Raw genomic sequence first — 22,832 nt, forward strand, 5'->3', positions numbered from 1 at the left:
TTTCTTGTATTAACCACTTGTATTACTTAACAACCTAAAGAACGAAGAGCTTAACTTGGCTCAGTTTTCTAGCTTCATTATAGCAGGAAAGTCATGATGGCAGGAGTTTAAGGCAGCTCACCACATTACATAGCAGCAAGCAGAAAAATATGAACACTCCTGCTCAGCTTGCTTTCTCCTTTTCATTCATTCCAGGATCTCAGGTCTTAGAATGGTGCCACCCACATTAAGAGTGGGTCATCCAACCAAAATTAAACCAGTGTAGAACTCCCTTACAGACCAGAGGTTTGTGAAGAAGTTTCTCCCCTAGGTGATTCTTGAACTGATCAAGTTGGTAAGCATTAAACCGTTTCATTAATAAATATACCCCCAAATCTGTTCAGACTAATTTGTACCACTGAACAAGAATCACAGTTCTATAGCAATGTTTCCCCAGTGTTAGACCTTGCAAGCCACAGTATCAACTTGGTCAGAAAGGGATACGAGAACACAACTGAATGGCAGTTAAAGCCCAGACTCATGAGTAGAAAAGGTACTGAGAAAAAATGACTATTGGGTGGACTGCATTACATAGGACACACATATCATCGCTCCACTACCACCCACACCCACACACGGCACAGGGAACGTCATGGAGGAGGGATTGCAAAGAATATAACAACTAAAGAATAAAGAGAAGGGGCATGATCAACAGTCTTATGGGCATGACATGCCCATGACACTTATGAACTCAGAACAGCTACAATTGCTGATAGAGAGTCCACACAAGACTGACTCAGTAAAGTCACTCATAGATGAGGGAGGGGTTCATGGGGAATTACAGACTGCTGCTAACGGCAGATGAAAGCTACTACAGAAGTAAAAAATTCATTGTTGGCACTGATGCTCCCTCCACTGAGTTACTCAAGCTCAATGTAGAGAAATGCACCCATAGTCAAGATAGCCCTAGTTAAACTCAATACATTATTAAGCAAAAACAAAAGACACTAAAGTTGGATGGAGACTTGGAAAGAGCATATGGGGGTTGGTGGGCATGAGTGACAGTCAGGGAGGGTGGAGGGATGAATGTATCTATGATGAATTATATGCATGTATAAAACCAACAAAAATAAATTATTTTTTTAAAATTTAAAGAAAATTACTACAACATTACTAAATAAAGATTATGTGGCATTTAGTACAATTCCTTGCCAAAATCCAATACCCCCCCCCCCATGGTATCAGGAAAAAAATCTTAAGCTTTTAAATCTAAGCTGGTCTCTGTCCTGACTGGCTTAGAGAACTAGGGCAAGTGAACAAAACTTTTATCCTATGTTCTTACCACCTTTACAACAGGGCCATTCACTGTGCTATAATCACCGTTTAAAAAAACAGTCTGCAATGTCTGACACACAGAAATGGCAACAATGCCAGTTGTTTATATTGTCGATATCACCATTGCCTTCTAAAATTGTTATGCTAACTGTAAAAATACTTTTACTAATTCTTTTGAAAATTTCATGCATATGTGTACATATGCATACACACACTCACACCTCATCGTGATCATCTGCATCCGAACTCTCCCTTCCGTTCTTTCTAGACTATTATGCTAATATGACTAGCTGTTTTCCTATGTCGCCAAAAGCCTGCTTTCCCTTTGATTATTATTTTTCTTCTATTTGGGTTGCTATGCTATGCTTTACTATGCTTTGATGTGGTGTACTGTGATGGGCTGCGTTCTGCTCTGCTGTGGTTTGTGGTAAGGTCTGATTTAGTAAAGGTGTAATTATGTCAAGCCACTCTAGGCTGAAAAGCAAAACTCACTCTGCCTCAGGCTCTAGAGTGTTGAGGTTTTAGGCACAGTCACCATGCCAAGTCATATTTTCACATCTGGAACTGAGTTAGCCCTGGGGGCCTCTGCCTCTTTCACAGGGCATCTCTCACATTGACTCAGTTGAAAAACTTTCCTCCTAGCTTTGCCAGGATCACTATCAACTCCCCAATTTCCCTCTTACCCATCTGCAGAAAGGAGTCCCTCACTGTCAGAGCACAATTTAATCTATTAAACTGTTGACGTAATATCTCTCATGGGGCAAGGGATGTGACTAAGAGGAAGGGAACAATGACAGGGGTGTGACCCTGGGTTCCTGTCACCTCCATTCTGGGATGGACACATATGGCTCCACTGTGAAAGACAAATGATAACTCTTCCAGAGGACCCAACATCAGTTCCCAGCACCCATATCAGGCAGCTCAGACTGTAACTCCAATTCCAGCAGATCTAACATTTCTGGTCTACTTTTGCAGACATACACACAACTACACACAATTAAAAACAATAACAATAAAACTTTAAATAAAAAACAATCACCTCTGTTCAGCAAATGCATAGCTCTGTCATATTTATATTCAGCCTTGCTAATTCAAGCTCCAAATGTGGAGCCGAGGACCTAATTAAAAGGTAGCCTTGAAGAGCAATCAGGGTTCCCTGCCCTGTGGGAAGTCCAAGGACCACCCACCTCCATCCAGGTCTAGTAAGGTGAGCATCCAAACTGCCTAGGCTCTCACAAAGCCTCTTTGGGCTGACGAGGGAGGGGGACTTGATAAGGGGACGGGGTGGGAAATGGGAGGCGGCGGTGGGGAAGAGACAGAAATCTTTAATAAATAAATAAATAAATAAATAAATAAATAAATAAATAAATAAATAAATTTTAAAAAAAAAGGTAGCCTTGAACTGTCAATAAAATTACGTACAAAGGAAATATTCATACACATAGTATAATTTGTTGAGACAGTCTGTCATGTAAGATGCTTTTTCTAATTCAAGTGTGGGACAAATTAAAAAAAAAAAGTCTCCACATCTACACCACCCTTGCCTCCCTCCCTCCCTGAAGCAGTGACACAATCACCAACAATCAAGACACATTCAAAGTTGCTGGCTGGAGAAATGGTGAGGTTTGTCTTTCCTGTTCATTTCTGGAGAGTGGCAGCAATAGTCATTCATGTTTATTTGTTCAGGGAAGGCAATTCCTTTGTCTCATCCCCAAGCTCTCTTGTCAGTGTGAAGGATCATCTTTCATCCCCAGCCTCAGCCTGACATCTCCCCCAGGACCCTGCCTTTTCCACACCTGTCTGTCTCCCCCATGAAACAGTATATGTCTAGATGTATTATCTTTTATTTTCAGCACTAGGTTTACTGAGGATGTCAACAAGCAAGAAAATGTTGAAGGTGTAAACAAACGAATGAAGTATCTGGTTTCAGAAAAGCCAAGCCATTCACCAAGGTTCAACTTTCTCCCCTGTGTTTACACAGGGACCATGTGACCAAACAGGCTTTGGACATCTGTCTTCCCACTTCCTGCCACTACAAAAACTTATATTTTAGTTTTAGTCTAGTTTTTTTTATTTAACTTCTTGCCTTACTTATTTGCTCCAACTACCTGTGGAGATGTGCCAGATGTCATTTCTCAAGACAGGTAATATTAACCCAATATTTTACCCAATATTTTACTAGGACTTCCAGGACCTCTCTAGGCCTCTAACAGATGGTCTCCCCCTGCCCCACCTTCCCTTTCACTTGGCTTTTGTTCTTACCTTCAAAGCTCCCAGCAAATAAGTAAATCCAGGTGATGGCTGGGATGCAGAGCAGAGTCAAAGAGGCAGCCAAAAATTTCCGTCTCCCTCTGCAAATTCCCAGCATCCTCTCAGAAGTGGCAATTTCTAATTTCAGCACCTTGTCTCTGTCCAAAGCATGAAGTCCTCAGTATCCCTCATAATACTTTCTGGAAGGAAAAATAGAAGAGGAAGAGCTGAATCCCATTATGATGAGCAGACGCAGGCAAAATGAAAGAAAAACTATCCCACAGATCCTAAAAATAGATTCCCAGGGCCATGGCTTCCTTCTCACCTTTCTATCTCAAGAGATGATAAATGATGCTATAGTCTTGCCTTTCAAAACAGAGACACTAAATAAATAATGAGGTCTTCAAGAAATCTCTCTCTCCCTCCCCCCCTTCTCTCTCTCACATGGATTTAGATAGCATATTTTATAAACAAAATACTGAACAATGCTATCAAAACTAGGACCTAAGCTGATATCAAAGAATAAAGTGTCCTGAGTGACCAACTAAAGAACATGATCCCCAAGAAATTTATATGGACCATTGATTAAGGCAAGAAAAAAGTGTTAGCTTAACCATGTTATGGTCAACATGGCAGACAACTCTTGTGTTCCTAATAGAAAACACCCTGATAGGCAGCTGAAGCAGAATGAAGAACGCACCTAAAGAACAAGAGCTTGATTAGGTCACAACATAGCCTGCTGAAACAGGACTGTGGTCAGAGCAGCTGAAAATATCTCAACTGTGAATCGTCTGCATAGCCCCCTACTCTGGTAGATTCATAAAAAATAGAAACAATGAGAATGGACAAGAGTTAACCAGCTTGGACCATTACAATAAATAATCTTTAAACCAAAACAAAATGGCAGTAATGGGTTAAAAGAAGAGAAAGAAAGTTGCCGGGCAGTGTTGGTGCAGGCCTTTAATCCCAGCCTTTAATCAGGAGGCAGAGGCAGGCGGATCTCTGTGAGTTCGAGGCCAGCCTGGATTACAAGAGCTAGTTCCAGGACAGGCATCAAAGCTACAGAGATCAAAGCTACAGAGAAACCCTATCTCGAAAAAAACCAAAACAAAGAGAGCGTAGAGAGCTCATGATATTCATCTCAACACTTACACACACACACACACACACACACAGAGAGAGAGAGAGAGAGAGAGAGAGAGAGAGAGAGAGAGAGAGAGAGAGAGAGAGAGAGACTCCCTTCCTGCTGACTGCTGATCCAGATGTAAAACTCTCAGCTAGCACTCTGGCAACTTGACTGCCTGTGTATAATCATGCTTCTCACAATGATGATAACGGACTAAACCTGTGGACTGTAAACCAGCTCCAATTAAAAACTTTCTAAGAGTTGCTGTGCTCATGGCAACCCTTCACAGCAATAGGACACTGGCTAAGACAGCAGTTGGTACAGGGTCAGAAGTATTGCTGTGATAGGCCTGACCATGCTTATTTTAGAGGAATGTGGACTTTGGGACTGGTTTAGGAAAACTTTAAGCTGGCCTTAATGGGCCATACTAATGGAAGCTAGTGTTGCTGAGAGTGATTTGAACTGTGGGAGCTCAGCTCAAGGGGTTTCTCAGAAGGAGAATATTAGTATTAGTTTGTGGCCTAGAGACTCATTCTTGTAACATTCTGCAAAGAATGTGACTGCTTTATGTTCTTGTCAAACAAAAGTGTGCCTGAGGCTAAATTGAAAGTTTGGGATTAATAGCTTTGGCAGAGAAAATTTCAAACCTGCCTGGTATTGACTGTTTTGTGGCTATTAGTGGCCAGTATCGTATGTTCAAGATATGTGGATTGTGGAGGCAGAGACAGGCGAATCTCTGTGAGTTCGAGACCAGCCTGGTCTACAGAGCTAGTTCCAGGACAGGCTCCAAAGCCACAGAGAAACCCTGTCTCGAAAAAAGAAAAAAAAAAAAAAAGGTGGATTGTATAGAATTACTTAATAGGAAGACATGGTAACATCTTTGAAAGTAAAAAAAGAAAAAAAAAGAGTATCTAAGAAGAAAAAAATGGCCCCAAACCTTAAGAATATGGACCCAACTGATATCCTAAGTGCCTGTCATGATTAGAGAATCAGTACCAATGTTCACTGTCCTAATGACTGGCTAAGTCTTGCTTGTCTCTTATACCATGCATTCCCTGCATCAGATGCTGTCCTGGAGTGTTTTTCATCCTTTCTAGAATCTGATAATGACTTTTGAGTCCTTAGTGCCTCTGTGAAAATATCCCAATAAGTAAGGCTGATCTGGAGGCTTTTGCCTTCTACTTCTGAACACTAGTCTCTCTGGCCCTGGCCACTCTACTGAGCCTCAAATTCATATATACAGTAAATAGATACACCTGTGTCTAGGATCCAAAACTTCCTTTCCCATCACCTGCTGCTGCCTGGACCTTTCCCTCCTCACAAATGTCAGCACTATTTACTTAGGTACTTGATCATTCTTAATTCTATGTTTATCTTTCTCACCTTGTCCAATCCCTATAATCCTTCACAGTCCTGTCATTTTCACTTTCAACACATGCTTCAAATACATCCCGAGTTTACCACTTTCTCCTGCCATCACATGAGGTATGGTCACCGCCACCTTATACTTAGTCCTATTGTATCAGTCACCTAATTCAAATTTCATCTAAAATTATTCAGTGTTTCTCAACAGCTCTTAAAATGAATCCCAAATGCATGGCCATGTCCATGATCATCTAAAAACTTCTCTAACCTCCTCTGACATTTCTGTTCTCTTCTGCTCAGCATGTCTCCCTTTTCACCTCTGGACCTCACCTCATCAACTCCGCCACTCTATTCTTGATGCCACAAATCTGAATCATCGTGACCTCTGCTCCACCGTCTTGCTCCCCTCCATGCAATCTAGAGCTTGGATGCTGAGATCAGAGAACTCTTTGCTAATAATTCTATACCTAGGGAGCCCTCCCCAATTTGTCTATCACCATGCCCTGGTCATTTCCTTCATAGTTCTCATCAAATTCCAAAGTGACAAAATTCTCTGAAAAATTGTTTTTCTATCAACCATCATACCCAGTAAATTTTAATTTCCATTTGAGCATAAATTCTAACAGCTTCATCATTGGTGTATACTTGTCCTAGTTAAGAGTTTCTATTGCTGTGATGAAACACCACAAACAAAAGCAAGTTGAAGAGGAAAGGGTTTATTCTGTTTACGCTGTTCATCATTGAAGACAGTAAAGACAGGAACTCAAACAGGCTGGGGATCTGTAGGCAGGAGCAGATGCAGAAGCCATGAAAGACTGCTGCTTACAGAACTGTTATGGTTTGATCAGCCCACTTTCTTATAGAACCCAGCACCATCAGCCAAGATGTGGCCCAATCCATTGTGGCCCTCCGGCATCAAATACTAAGAAAATGCCATACAGGTTTACCTACAATCTATGAGTGCATTTTCTCAACTGTAGTTTCCTCCTGAGATGATTTTATCTTCTGTCAAACTGACATAAAAGTTATCATCAGTACAACACTCGTGGACTCAGGCAGCGATGTCTAATGCTTGCTGAACACATAACAAAATGTGCTATTAGATACATATTCTGTACTTAGTCTAGGACTCTTTAAATGTCTATTTTTTAAAACAGTGGTCTGGCAGCCAGGTTTGTAATATAGGAAACAAAATCTGCACACAATTCCTGAAACAGGTCCTCCAGCAATGATATATCCTGCGGACACCGTCGGGTGCAGGGCAGGTCAGCGGCAAAGTTTGTTTTGGTAATTTTCTCTCCTTCTCTGCCTGCAAGAAAGACTACTTCACACTAGGTCTTGAATCATGTGCACATGTTCTGCACATTACAGCTATAGCATCTCCTGCTGAAGATAGTCTTCAAACTAAAAACACATACAGTATGCCTAGAATAAACACTGAAACCCAGCTGTTCCTTGTATTGTAAAGGTCATTCAGGGTCATTTCCCACCATCCCAATTTGTCCTGATCCCGCTGTGAAATCCAGTTCTCTGGCTGTAGAAAGGCATAAGGCTTTGTTTTGTTTTGTTTTCTTCAGAACCACTGTGCTGTCGCAGATCAACAACAGTGGTCTACCCAGAGCTTTCAACTCAGTTTCCTTTCACCTACTTCCTTCAGCTCTATGGCTCAGACATATTTACTGTCAACAGAGAATTCCACTCATCCTGCCTCTTTCATATGAAAAGAAAACATGATCTTCATGTGGTAAGAGCCACATGTGTCATTCACAAAACCCAGGAATCTGGAAACATGGTTAAATTGTCAACTGTCACCTGTTGGTCACCTAGAAAAGCCATTTCATAACTGCCTTCAGCACTCTGGTGTGAGAATCCATGGCTATATCAAATGCAGGTGAAAGGAGCCAGAGAGAGACAATAAGATAAAAAAAATACACCAAAGGAAGATCCATGTAAGAAGCTATGAAATTAAGATTAAAATTGATTAAAATAAAATGATTAAAATTAAAAGTGCATTTACAAAACACTTGTCCAATCAAATTCTCGGGCTAGGGAAGACACAAATGACTTCTTGGTTTCTATCTGTGAATCAGGAAGGAAGGAGAAAGCTAACAATGTGCACGGTGTGCTGTGCGGTTGCCTCCGGGCCACTTCTTTGTAAAGGGAGAATTACAGAAATGAAAAGAATGTTCTTTTATCTGCAGATGGGAAATGGAAAACACTCTGAGCTCATCATTCAGTATGTTACTACTCCCTCTTAACCAACCATATTCATTGTTTAAAAAGAGATGACCCTGTGAAAAAACTTAAACAGTAGTACATACGCCCACATACTTCCCACAAGTGACTAAACCGTGGCTTAAAATATCAAATGGAAAATTCTAAAAATTAGTTTATCGCGTGATATATCTGTGTGAAGATGTATATGAATGACCCTAGTATCCTGAATATCCAAGCAGTATATGCTACCTGCCTATTAGTCAACTACCAAATGTCTCTGCTAATCACTTAACAATTGTCTCGGTTATGAGATCAACTAAGAGAGAATCTTAGCAATGAGGGCAGGAGATAAAAAACTAGTTAGGCAGCTTAGACAGGAAACCCCAAAGCAACAGGCTCAGAAATATCCTTGTCTGGAAAATGAACTTGTGACAAAAATAATGAAATTCTGTACCAGACATTAATTCTTCCTGATGAACAGCTTTGGAATTGGATATCTAGATATTCATGGCAGAAATGGACTGTGTCTATTTCCCAATGTCAACCCATCTCCTAAATAATGTTTGCGTCTCCAATTTTGATCTGATAACATTACCATTATTATTGAAGGCCACTGGGAATATCAAGACTCTATTCAGGTTCATTAAGAAGTTATATTTTAAAAGGAGCTATTCCAAGAATACAATCTACCTCTGGTTTTAGTCATGACTTTCAGATCTGCCCCAAAATTAGCATAATACGCACTACCAATGTATTCCCTAGAGTTGTCAGTCCAGATAGAAGCTGGAGAAATGGCTAAACTGTTGTGTACTGCTCTTACAGAGAACCTATGTTCAGTTGTAAGCGTCCATATTCAGTACAAACATCCAGCTATAATTTGAGCTCCAGGAAATCCAACAAACCTTTTGTGGATTCCATGGGGACTTACACTCAAATGCATATGCACAAACACACACACACACACACACACACACACACACACGCCTGCACAAACATACGCATATATGCTAGTGCACATGCACAAATACAAAATAAAAGTTTTGAAATAAATATTCTTTAGAAGTTAATCTAGATGTGTCTGTTAATCATCTAGCCAAGGGATTATTCCTCAGAAAGACTGGGATACTAAGGAGATGAGAGGAATAACCACCCCTTAATGAGAATGTGGTTTTCCTTCCCAGAAATCCTAGCCTTGATGCAAGCCATGTAGCTCTGTTAAGTTAACCTGCTTTCTGAACTATAACTCAGAAAAATCTCCTTTCCTTTTTATTTTCCTTTTATGTATCTCTTTATTAAACATGTTTTCCCTAACGATTTGGGCTTTTCCACCCTCTCTTTGAAGCTGCCTGCCTTTCATCACCCAGCTGCAATGCTGACCTCTATTTAACCCCAAAGACATGACCTTGTCTCTTCCTCCTCTCCATAACCTCATCCCGCAGGCTGCTGAAATTTACAGCTTGCCTGCCACGTTGTTTTCTTGCATTTTTAAATTTTCTTATTAAAAAGACAAAAATTCAAAGGCAGGACCCCAATTTCTCTGGCGACATAGTGCTTGGTTCAAACAATCCTTAAATGGTAGCCTATTACTCTGTCACAGGCTGTCATCCACCTCACTTCATCTCATTACATAAGGATTGATCATCTCACATCAGAAGAATACATCAGATGAATGCAGAACCAACAGATTTTGGAAAACTGAGAGAGGCCATACCCACAACACTTTTATTATAATAGATTATTATAAATGTTAATAATTCTCAGTTATTATTGTTATTCTTTTAGAATACATTTAAAAATTACCAATCATCATAGTTAAATGTGTAACAAGGATAATAAATGTAGGACTCAGTACTGTTCATGCTCTAAGGCCGTATTTGTGTCTCAGAATATACAGTCTATAAAAAACTGGGAACAAGGACAACAACATCTCAATACTTAAGACCAGGAAATGATTCTTCCTGAGAACAACAACTTCTCTTGTAAAATCCACTGTCTTTCCTACAGTCCCATTAAAAGCATAGGGGTAAAAATGAAAAGGAGAAAACTGTAATTGTATTATTTTTACCTCAACAGGTATAGTCAAAATTAAGCATTTTAATATAAAATAAATATGAATCATTTTACACATTGTTTTACATCCATTTCTTTACATTTGCTCTTCACTTACATCAAAGGCACATTTCCATAGTTCAGTAGTCAAGGTTCACAGTCAGAATGCTCCATAGTACAGTTTTTAAGATGCCCTAAGCCTTCACACTGGAGTGTTACAGGAGGTAAGTATAAGTACAGACCACAGAATCGTGTTGAAGCAGAGGACCCAGAAGGCTGTGTGGTAATCTAGATGGAGAGAGAGAGAGAGAGAGAGAGAGAGAGAGAGAGAGAGAGAGAGAGAGAGAGAGAGAGAGAGAGAGCGCGCTTAGGAAAGAAATCACTGGGCAACTATATATATAGATAGCTGTTGACAGTTTCTCAAGGCCCTAATTCACAGAGGCATTATGGCCCACCTATGAGACTCTACTTACACAGAATGGCACTGGGACTCAAGGAGGTTAATGCTGAGTTATATGAAGGATGCACTGCTTCCCTCTTCATGCCTTCCCATCTGCTGCCTGCTTTACCTGCCAGGCTTCCCCAATATTTCATCCAAATAACTGGGAGGTGATTCTGATTCCGCCCCTTGAACGGCATCAGGCATGATCTAGAGACAATTTTGATGGTCACACTTGGAAAGAGAACCTAATGATTGGAGATCAGAGATGCCGATAAACATATTACAAGGCACCGATGAAACAGACCTATAAGGAAAGATTTCATAAAAATTGAGACAGGGCTGAGATGGACAGGCCTAGCCCAAGGTGTCACTCCTTCAGGACGACCCTTCCCTTGTAGGCAGAGTCAAAGGATGCTGCAGATGAGCACATGTACAGGAAGCTGTGTGAATTTCCTGGAGTTGTCTTTCCTCTAAAGTGGTCTCTCCAGGGGTAGGGAGGTAAAATATACATCTATTGGCAGCCAATCAATTTCCATAGCTTTCTCACTTTGTACAGTCTGGGTTTTGTTTCATAGAGGCAGGAACTCTAGCTTAATAGCTGTCAGAGACAGAAAGTAAAAATATTATTCCTGACATAGGATTCTTACTGTGACAACACAGGTTAGAGAGGCCCAAAGCATAGAAAGAATGTAGAAAAATGAAAATTCCATTTCTGATGTTAACCTCTTTCAAAAGTCCACCACCAAAAAGCCCTTAATGTAATTAGACCCTCTAAGCCGAAACCCTTATCCAAACATCACACTGCAACTTCAAGAGAGTGGAGCTTCGGGTTTTTCCCCATGTCCATGTTTATCAGTCCTTAATCACATTTACAGACCCAGGAAACCAACCTTTGAAGTGTTTTGATCTTGATTCTTGTGATTTTTTTTTTCATTCTGAAAAGATGTGATTTAAACAGGCAGGCTTCACATTTTCATTCTTCCTAAGCAACACCTAGAAGCTTTGAACAAGGGTTGCCACTAGAGACACTTCAGCATTCCTGAAGGACTTCCTGGTGTTTGACTGAGAGAGTCCTTACAGTAAAGAAAACTACTAGGAAAGGTACAAGGAAATGTCTGGGATCTGAGGACAGGATCGGGCCACTCTGTTCCAGATAAAGGACAGAGAGGATCTTCAGAAAACAAACATGACAGATAGGGGGAAAACACAGGAACTCTGGATGCAAAATGAAGAAACTGAATTTAGTTCTCCAGACCCTGGGCAGCTAAAAGACTCTTGAGTAACAATGACATATTTGTTACTTCTGTGTCACTGTAACAAAAACAACTGAAGGGAGGAAAAATTTATTTAGGCTCAGAGGTTGAAATGGTAGAACCCAACACAGACATGAAAAAAATTTACAACATTATGGGCATCAAGCAAAGGCTCTTCCCAGAAAGCACCTAGGAGCCGGAAGCTGGGATCAGACATCATCTTCCAAGGCTGGCTTCTCCTGATCTCCTACAGTCAGCCAAGCCTGATTTCCTACAGATTGCATAGCCTTGCAAAGGAGTACCACCAGCTGGGGAAAAGGTCTCAAAGCATCAGTCATGTAAACCATGATACTCTCAAATCAAAATTCCTTAAATGACCTTTTTATGTATACAGTCGTTTTCCCTGCAGGTATACCTGTATGGTGTGGGTACAGTACCTGCAGAGGTTATAACTGTGTGTAGGATCTCCTGGAACTGGAGTTACAAAGATCTGAGTTCTGTGTGGGGGTGCTGGGAACTTGCTGTAGGAATTCCTATTGCCAGTAGCCTTTAGTTACCCACCCACTTAGGTGAGGCCTCATATACTACTTATGCTGATGTAAAGCGTGGTCCACTCTCTTTTCTGGCTGTGGGATTTGGTTGGACCAGCAGAGGACTGTGACTTGTGAGTCTACCCCTAAGTAAATAATGCCGTATTCTTCTCAGTTCTGAGCTAGTGTGGAATTTTTTTAAGCATCTTTCTTCATCTGGTGCCCCACATGCACTGAGACTCCACACCTACCAGGTGGATGGCCTGAGGGCCTAACTGGTCCACAGCCAAAAATGTCTCCCAACCCTTCCCACTTGGCTTGCTTTTACCTAAGTGGTTTTTTGTAAAGCCCCCACCACAGCGGAGTTAACTGCCTGCAGTGACTTGAAAATTTCCCAAGCTAGCAAACATCCCCTCCCCTACTGCCACGATCCTTGCCACGTGGCGTCTCTGGTACAGCTTCCAGTTTATGCTCTCTGTCCATGAGTTCTGGGCTTCTTGCTCTGTGTATGGAATTGATTTAGTTGCTGTAAATTTGTCAAGAAAAGCGTATTTCTCAGTATTTAACCAGTATCAAGGTAGGAAACTAAAGTGGCTCAGGACCATTCCTATCGCCACTGGTTGCATCCCTGATAGTTGCAAAGTTGCAACCACAACACCTGCTGGACAATAAAGATTACTACACCTAAAACAATTTACCAGCTCTCATAACATGTAATTAATACATCAATATTGCAGACTACATCAACATTGAAATATTAGTAACATTTTTGCTCATATTATAGATTGTATTCTGCAAGGCTTATATGGTTATGGTGATACATCCATTAATTGGATACTGGGACTCATTTTTTTCATATTATATCCATAAGAAAGAATGTGGCACTTTTAGAAATGATACAATCTTTAATAATGAACAGCTAGTTGACAGAATTAATACCATCGAAAATCAAAAGTTACCTGAAAAAATTAATACTATTGAAAAGGGTGACATTAATTTCACAGACAAAATTGAATCCATGTATAAGGGTACTGATAAATCTTCTGAAATAATTCATACTGTTGAATATGATAATCAATTTTTTTAAAAAGTTATGATAGGTTAGTAGATAGAGTATCTCTCCAAATCCAAATAATGTCCAAACATGAGGTGTTATCTTAAAAGGAGAAACTTCAGAATCACATGTGCAGAATGAGGACTACAGACTAGGTGCCTCAATGAAGTCACTAGAAATATATACAGGCCAGGAGATTCAGGCTTTACAAAACACAATAGTAAAGAGATTTGAAAAGATTGAGGAAATTATTGGAGCTGATGAACAGGGAAAGAGGGCACAAGGACAGGATTCAACATCGCTAGTAGCTGTCATATATGGCTTACCCACGGTTTTAGCTTCCTACCCTGTAATCTACTTTGACAAAGCATGAAGTTCTAAAGGTCCAAAAGGATACAAAGAAGGTAGATGGATATCTATAGGAAGGAATGAATGATCTAAAAAACCCTGTCTTGAAAAATCAAAAAAAAAAAAAAAAGAAATTGAGTAAGCCTAATTATCACTTGTATTATACATTTTTTAGGGAGATGATAAAGACATGGACTTCTGGCATTAAGACAACACCAAATCACTAGATTCAGTTATTTTCAGCAGCTGATATTCAAATGTTATTTCAGGGAAGAGGCAAAAATTTAGAACAACAGGGAAAGTCAGAAGGGCTTGAGAAATACGAATATCAAATTCTTGGTGAGGGTACTTATGCTGACCCCAGGTTCAAGCTCTTTAGGATTAACAAATCTTCTCCCTATATGACAAAGCAGCCTTAAATATTTGGGAGAGGGAGATGAAGATTTAAATTCCATGGGGTCATCTGCTGATACAGGGCACAACTGACATGGACAGCTGGAAAGTAGACAGGAGGGTCAGAAAGGTTACTCAAATTCCCTCTAATATTCCAAACGAAGAAGAAACACAGTCTTCTGGAGCACTCAGCACCAAATCACTCTACAACCTAGCTAGGTACTCATCTTCTTTAGGCTTTGCCCTCCAAAGTCAACAGGGAGCTCAAAGAACTCATCTCCAGCACCTCAATCAGAGCACCTGTTTTCCCTGCCAGAATTTATCCAGAGATATAAACTATTCCTCTGCAGACCCATTCAGGATCTAGAGCAATTCCAGACTTTTCTCACCTCTAAGCAAGAGCTAGCTGCCAAACTCTCCTACTACTTTCAAAATCAGAGATGAAGCTTCAATGACCCTGGTTTCCATAAAAAGATCAAATTGTTCAGTGATATCTCACTCATGACACAGATAGATGAGGCACAGTCCAAAGAATTTTTAATAATTGCTAGTTCATTGGTTGTAGGGCTTTTAGGAGAACCCAAGGGCTTTGATAAGACACAAAGCTGTTTCCATCAGAGAAGTCCAGTTAAACACTCTTCACTCTTATTACTCAATTCATAATCTTGCTGTCTGGCTTTAAGAATCAATACATGATTTGCTTTTTAATAAATCTGCCTTCCTCTAGATGTTGTTTCAGTCCCCTGGTCACTTGAAAAGAGCAGGATAAGGTAAAATGTTTCTTTTGCAGCATTCACTTTTCAAATCTATAATTTTACACTGGTATGTTCTAGAAACTGGCAAAGGCTAATCAGGAAAGACAATGAAGAATCTGAGGCACAGGTTCAAATATCAATGGTGTTTCTAGCTGGCATCACATGGGAAAAGTCACTGAACAAAGTTATATGAGCAAATATCAAGGAGTCAGCCAAGGAGCCATAATTCGCCTAACAGATCAAAGACATCCAAGTCCTTCCCATGTGCCAAACACTGGGTCAAATGATTAGCATTAAAGAGATTTGCAAAACCTGTTTTCTGCTTGAAACTTTCCCACTGTTTTGTACAAACATATAGGACAGCCATAGAAGTAATTATATGTAGTATAGTCATTATTTATTGGCATACTCATATAGAACACCAAAACTAAATATAGAAAGCAATACCAGCTGTGAAGATGAGAGCAAACAAACAAGTAATGTAAATAACCACTGAAAACAACTGGACATATGAACAGACTAAAGACGGCAAGACCACTGTGCAAGGTGTAGAAGTGAGCTAGGGTACATCCTCCTATCAAAATCACTTATGTAGATAGGAAAAGAGACTCACAAAGAAATGTTCTGATAGTAGGTTATCCAGGGCACAAATGTGAAATGAACCTAGAATCTAAGTACTTGCTTACTTCTGCCGCTATTTCTGTTTCATCAGCAAATTAATCTCTACTTATAAAAAATGGAATGAATATATCTTTTAAATGTATATTTTATTAATTCTTTGAGAATTTCATTCATTATATCTGAGAACATTCATTCAAGATCAAAAGACCTTCAAGAATTTGTTAGTCCATTTTGGAGAAAAGGAAGAAGCCAGGGAAAGAGAAGATGAGAAGGATTGAAGAGGGTGTGATTAAGGCATATTCATATATACAAATGAAAATATCATAGTGAAACACATTGTTTTGAATAATCAATATATGCTAATGGAATATTAAAGAACACTATATAAAGAGTATAATTTTTAATAGCATACTCAGAAACCACAGACTTGACTAGGGACATGGCTCAGTCAGAGGAGAGCTTGCCGTGCCAAGTATGAGGGCCTGAGTTTGCTCCCAAGAACCATGGAGAAATGCCCAGCATAGTAGTACATCTTTGAGATACCAACGGTGGGGAAGCAGAGACATCCCTATGGCTCATTAGACAATCACCATAGCTGGATTGCTAAGCCCCAGAACCCAGTGAGAAACCTTCTCTAAAAAACAGAGAAATAAGCAGGGTGGTGGTGGTGCATGCCTTTAATCCCAGCACTCGGGAGGCAGAAGCAGGCGGATCTCTGTGAGTTCGAGACCAGCCTGGTCTACAAGAGCTAGTTCCAGGACAGGCTCCAAAACCATAGAGAAACCCTGTCTCGAAAAACATAAAAAAAAAAAAAAAAAAAAAACCCCAGAGAAATAACACAGTGATGGCTCCCAAGGAATAACGTGAGACTGACTTCTGACCTCCAAACACATACCATGAACACCTGCACAAATAAACACATGTACAAACACACACACATAAAGTAGAGAAAATAAAAAGAAACCATAAACTAGAACAAAGGGAATAAGAGTGTAAATTTGGGATATAACTTCTGAACCATTAATTACACAAAGGTTAGTTAATAGTGAGAAGTGGCAGTCAGCTAAAGATCTGCCATATTTTGCTCTAGTTTGAGTGAGTAAATGTTGAAGACAAAGATCTCCAACACAGTAATCTGCTTTTTAAAATCCACTTTAGTGTTTAGGTACCCCAGTTCATGACTCAACAGTGCAATGAAGGGCAAAACTGCAGGTGCCTGCCAGTCTACCCACTAGGAAATCTGTTCTTCTGCTTCAAAACATAATTGTTACTAATAAGCACAAAATGACTCTTTGGATCATTTGATATATGCATGCAGAATTAATATTTACATGTATGCAACATACTTTATATACCCATATATTACATAGTATATACAATACAAAATATATACAGTATGTGTTTGCATAAAAATAACACATATTCAAATCATTTTACCCATTTCTTTCAGGAATTAAAAAACTGATGTACGCACAGCATCAGACTATAAAGGGACTTGCAAAGCACACCATGAAACCTTTGTTTCATGAAGAGAAATATAAAAAGTTACCTTTAGGCTATGTGTATATAGTATGTTCAAAAAACCCAAACATAAATGCACTTCGTCCTTAGACTCCAGCCTCACAAGGGAGACTTCATTATTTATATGCAAACATTCCATTCTAAAATCTGGTTCCAAGCCCTTCCGATAAGGGAAATTTTGTGATAGGTAGCTCTTTATATGAAGATTAAGTTTGTCTCCTATGAAGCCAGCACTTTAAATTCTCTACCAGCATCTAAATCATGTCCTGGAGGAAACGCTGACAACCTAGACAATGGGTGCTCGGATCTGAAGAAACCAGCTCCTTAAGCTTCTGTAAATCAAACCAATAGGAATGAACATCTACAACAGCGTGTTCACTGATCGCAGGGACAACTGAACTGGGAGGGATGACAATCTGTCCCTGTCTACAAATACTTTTAGGCCCTTTGTCAAACAAAGCGAGTTTGTCTGCCAGATGATGACATCTCAGTTTTCCAAGTTCATTAGCAGCTCTTGTCAAAGCACTTAAAAAGAAAAAAATGCCAGTTGTCAAAAAAAAAAAAAAAAAGAAAAAGAAAATAATAAATGTTAATCTAATTTGTGTGCTAGATCCAGGCAAACAAAAAGTAAATAGCTAAAGACATGGTGTCGAAAGTCTCATAACCAGTCCAGGTGAAGAAAGAAGTTAAACACTGAAGAGACTTTGCAAATTGTTTAAAATATGCCCATTTCGAAGCTACAGGCAATAATAATACAGTGCCTAAAAACCAAGTCTAAAATCTGATTTACTATTTTTAATTTTTAATCTAATGGGTCACCAAAAATAAAAAAATTAAAAAATAAAAAGATTTTAAATTAGAAAAGTCAGGTTTGGTAGGTAATGAGATGGTCTTCAGAGAAGCCCAATGTCTGGGAGAGTTATGGAGCAGAGAAGATCCTAACAAGCCCCACCAAATGACTTCAGCACTTAGCATGGAATTCAGTGAATGGTGTACATCAGTACTTCTCCCCCTTACTCATCCGTCACAACCGTCAAGACTATGCTACATTTACTTTGACACAGAGTTAACCAGTTTGATCACGACAGTAACCACAGCTACACATGCACTATATGACATACTTTTATGGAGTTTTTTTTTCCCCATTCTTCTTTTATGAGAAACAGGTTTTCTTTCATATAATATACTCTGGTTATGGTTTCCTCTTCCATCTCCTCCTGATACCTCCCCTAACTCCCCTCTGACTCAAATCTACACCCTTTCTTCCTCTCCCCTTAGAAGAGAGGCATCTAAAAAACAATGAGACGTAACAAAAAAAAAAACTAGAATAGGACAAAACAAACAGAAGAAAAAAAAAAAACAGAAAAAGCACAAGTGGAGAAAGAGTTACATTCACACACACAGAAATTCCATAAAAACACAAAACCAGAAAACAACATATACACAAAGGACCTATAAGGCATGCATAAATAAATATAAATAAATGCCTTGACAAAGATTTATGAGACAAAGAACCTCCAAAATGACACTGAGTTTGTTTAGCATTGGCCATCTACTGATGGACATGGGGCCAGACCCTAAGAGTGTTTCGTATGCCCAGTGAGACACCATTGGAAAAACTAAATTTTTATTTTCAGTAAGTTATCAATTGGAGATTGCTTCCGGGTTAGGGATGCAGCTTATGTCTACTTCGCCTCTCACCACTGGAACTCCATCTGGGTCACATTCTTGGTGAGTTCATATGTGCATCAGTACCTACTGTATTTAGAAGGTCTTGTGTCCTGGTATTCTCCTCTATCTTCCCTCAGGCACTCTCTTCCTGCCTCCCTTTTTACAAGGTTCTCAGAACTCTGGGAAACAGTGGACAATTTGATGGAGATAGCTCATTTAAGGTTGAATGTACCATGGTATCTCATTTTCTGCACATCATCTGGCTGTGAGTCTCTGTATGTGTTCCCATCTTCTGCAGGAGGAAGTTTATTTGATGAAGGCTGAGCAAGGCACTGACTTATGATACTCCATTAGCATAACAGTATTTGGTCCCTGATCTATCTAATCTCAGGTTCTTGGCTACCACAGCAGTGCTGGGGTAGGATTCCCTATCATAAAGTGGTCCTTAAACCCAGTCAGACACTGGTTGGTTACTCTCACAAGATTTGTGTAACGATTGCACTATGCAAATACGTCATCTTTGTAGCTCAAAGTATTTGTAGTTGCACTTTCTCCTTTGGTATTGTGTAGAGTACTACACAGCACCATGAACGCTAGTCAATAGGGGTGAAAGCACTAGGTAAGCACCAACTCAACTTCTTGTCCATTGAGTTATGTAGGTATTGGATTCAGCAATAGGGCCTTACCATCAGTTTGTGGACAATAACCAATAGTCTTGGCTATTTGAGGGTTCCCATGAGGTCCCTTTGGCCAACAACTCAATTTGATATAATTCATTCCTAGAACTGGAAACTTCATTTGGGGATGAGAGATGCTCCTTCTCCCCTGTAATTTGTCAATTCCACTTAGATATCCTTCATACAGGTCTATTTTATGAAGCTTCTACTCTGTTAGGTTTCTTTCTTTTTATATGTATAACATAATTCTTTATTGATCCTTGATAATTTCACACCATGCACCCCAATTCCACTCCCTCTCAGTCCCTCTATATCCTCCTCTTACCCCTAGAGCATCCACCCCTCAAAAAAACCCCACTAAAAATAAAACAGCACAAAAAAATCAACTCACTCCTCTGTCTTTCCAACACCACTGCATTCATCCTAGTGGCACTGAGCGCTGTGGAGTGTGTCACACAGTATTATAGCCTTTTGTCCCTGCAATGAGCCAGCACTGGACCCTCATTGAAGTGTCCCTTGGATACCCTGCCTGTTTTAGGTTTCTACACAACCCCTAAAATGGCCCTTAACTTAAGCTGTTCCTCCCTATATATTTCCTCTCCCACTCCCTTCTTACTTCCATCTCCTGGTTTAAAATACTAGAAGGGAGGGGTCTCCCTAGGAAGGGGAAATAGACTACATGGCTATGGATGGACTAGCGTAGGCAGCTGAAACAAGACTATATGAAGTTTTTGAAGAACAGTTTCAAGGAAAAAAGAAATAAAAAACTCACCTTACAGGGAATATTTTGCAAGGCTGATTAAGTGAAAAGAATGTCAATGACTGTGAGGAGGTTCAATGTTGCACTCCAGAGCCTAACTACAATTATCTGGGCTATCTTTCTATCTTTTAATAGACAGTCCTTGCCCACCTCTGTGTCTTTACTCTAACATCCTTGTACTAACAGGTAAAACCTTTTGGTGTAGTAACAGACAACCAGTTTCCTTCTGGCAAAAGGTAACAATGCTACCAGACAACATCTGAGGCTTACAGTCGGAATTCCCTATTGCTGTAACCTACCTACCTGATATTTCTATCAATGCACCAAATGTGCCTTGACTTATTACTTGCTTTATTTAAAAAAATAATAAAACTGTGGGCATGCTAAAAACAGGATTTGGATTTTGTAGGAGAAAGCTATGATAAGCTAAAAAGGCAGTTCTTTACTTCCAAACATTATCACCTGCCAGAGTAGGACTCAGCCATCCATAAGTTTAATGGAGGTCTGAGTCTCAGTAGTTTACCCTAAATCAATACCTGGTTGCAGGAAGGACCAACAAAGAATACCTGAGCACCACCCAAGAACAGACCATCCAAAGGAAAGAATCACCTGCCAGCATAGTCAACAGGACACCCCTCGACAAATGTCAGTCAATCAGACGTCCTGAACCTTAGAAACCCCTCAGCCCGACCTTTACTACTATAAAAAACAAACTCTAACTGAGATTCCAATACCTTGGACATGTGGAGAGATCAAGTTTGCAAACGTGCATAAAACAAAGGCTCTTTGCTTTTGCATATGGGACTCGGTCCTTGTTGGTTTTGGGATCTGGGCATAACAGAGTTAACCGAAGCTATGTTCCAGTGACTCCAGAATAAACCCTCTTTTATCACCTCTGAAGAGAGAACTGTGTTTTTATGTGGATGAGTTTTATAAAACAGAAAGTGTGTGTTTCTGCTCTTTCCTGGCTATGTGATTGTGTCAGTCAGTTGCCATCGCTAGGCCTTGATTTCTTCCCGTATAAAATAAGACAATAACTGTGTGTGTATATACATATATATATATATATATGTATATACACACACACATATATACTCCTCAAAAAGATTCTGTGAATTTAGTAAGTTAATACATATCTATGAGAATATATTCTGTTCAAGTTGACAAAGGAATTCATTTGTATACACATGTACAAGAATGAACTATTTACCATTCACTGAGATTCACTAAGATTCACTTCAGTGATGACTAAAGGGTTGAAGGGCATGGATCCAGAAAGATCAGAAGAGATGGAAGACAGAGCCCTGGACTTATATCAGATCTAGCTAGTTGTAGTTTATTTTTTTCACCATCTTAACAGAATCAAAGCAATGTAATAAACTATTTTTTAAGTTCAGTCTGTCCATTTTTGTTTTGTTTATAAATTGTACTTTCATTACCCTTCTTTAAAAAACAAAGAACTAGTAAAGATACATGGGGAACTAACTTCACACATACCCATATCTCAGAGTTTTAAATGGGGGAATGACAACATTACCTGTGTGCTACTGGAAAAATTAAGAGTTAAACCAAATACCGGGTACAACACTCAATGCAATTTTGGACATACACGGTTCCCTGCTGTTATCATTTTACTCACTTGTGAAAGTAATGTCTTTTGTTGCTCAGATAACCTGAGGAGAATCCCAAGAGGAAACCCCTGATATTTAATTAACTTTGGAAATAATGAATGACTTGGTAGAGGGGATGATTAATGGATCCTCTAGACACAGGAGTCAGGCCAATATTCTCAAACAAGTCAACAACAAAAGGCATTTTGACCTTACATTAAAGCCAAATCCAAAGGGACTAATCTGATTTCTGTACCTCCCAATCATACACACTTACACACACTGCAAAGTCAGTGCCTCAGGATTGCAAGCTATGCTCCAGGGAAGACTCAAGTTCCATTATCCTATGTGGGGAGAGGCATGGATTTCTTAGCAACCAATGAACATTCCTGACCTCTCACGGGAGGTCTTTTTCTTATTAGCACTTGTATGTCAATGAAAGTGATTGCCATTTGCCTTAAGCATGGTTAGAATCCAACTGTATAGAAGGAGCTATCCTGAAGCCAAATAAAAGGACTATTTTTTTTTTTTTGATTTTCGAGACAGGGTTTCTCTGTAGTTTTTTTGGTACCTGTCCTGGAACTAGCTCTTGTAGACCAGGCTGGCCTCAAACTCACAGAGATCCGCCTGCCTCTGCCTCTCGAGTGCTGGGATTAAAGGCGTGCGCCACCACCGCCTGGCAAAAGGACTATTTTGTTAACCCTGGAAAACTACTATAAGAAAGGATCTCTGTACTATCCTTTACTTAAATGGACATGAGGGAATAATCTCTTTGGACTATCTACTTCTCTACAGAACTTAAGAGGAACTCTTAGCAAATTAACCCTGGCATCTAGAATTTCCTAAATATAATCAAAGTTCAGTAATCTAACCAAC

The 22,832-nt window shown here is 39.7% G+C and overlaps 1 protein-coding gene across 6 annotated transcripts in view; it reads right to left on the reverse strand.

Moving 5' to 3' along the window:
• Large1 (LARGE xylosyl- and glucuronyltransferase 1) overlaps nt 1-22,832 on the reverse strand; it is a 383,834-nt gene that overhangs the window by 251,996 nt on the left and 109,006 nt on the right. For 5 of the 6 annotated variants that reach the window (XR_007588866.1, XM_050123188.1, XM_050123191.1 and 2 more), the window contains one exon: nt 3,577-3,764. The exons of the other annotated variant lie outside the window; for it this stretch is intronic. Coding sequence is in view for 4 of the 5 variants with exons in the window: in XM_050123188.1 (XP_049979145.1) it covers nt 3,577-3,682 (106 nt within the window). In the remaining variant the exon portion in view is untranslated. The remainder of the gene's footprint in view (nt 1-3,576; nt 3,765-22,832) is intronic. 6 annotated transcript variants of the gene reach the window in all.

This window comes from Alexandromys fortis, unplaced genomic scaffold (genome assembly GCF_014885135.2).
Source record: "Alexandromys fortis isolate MF-2015 unplaced genomic scaffold, M_Fortis_MF-2015_v1.1 scaffold_185, whole genome shotgun sequence".
NCBI classification, from domain to species: Eukaryota; Metazoa; Chordata; class Mammalia; order Rodentia; family Cricetidae; genus Alexandromys; species Alexandromys fortis.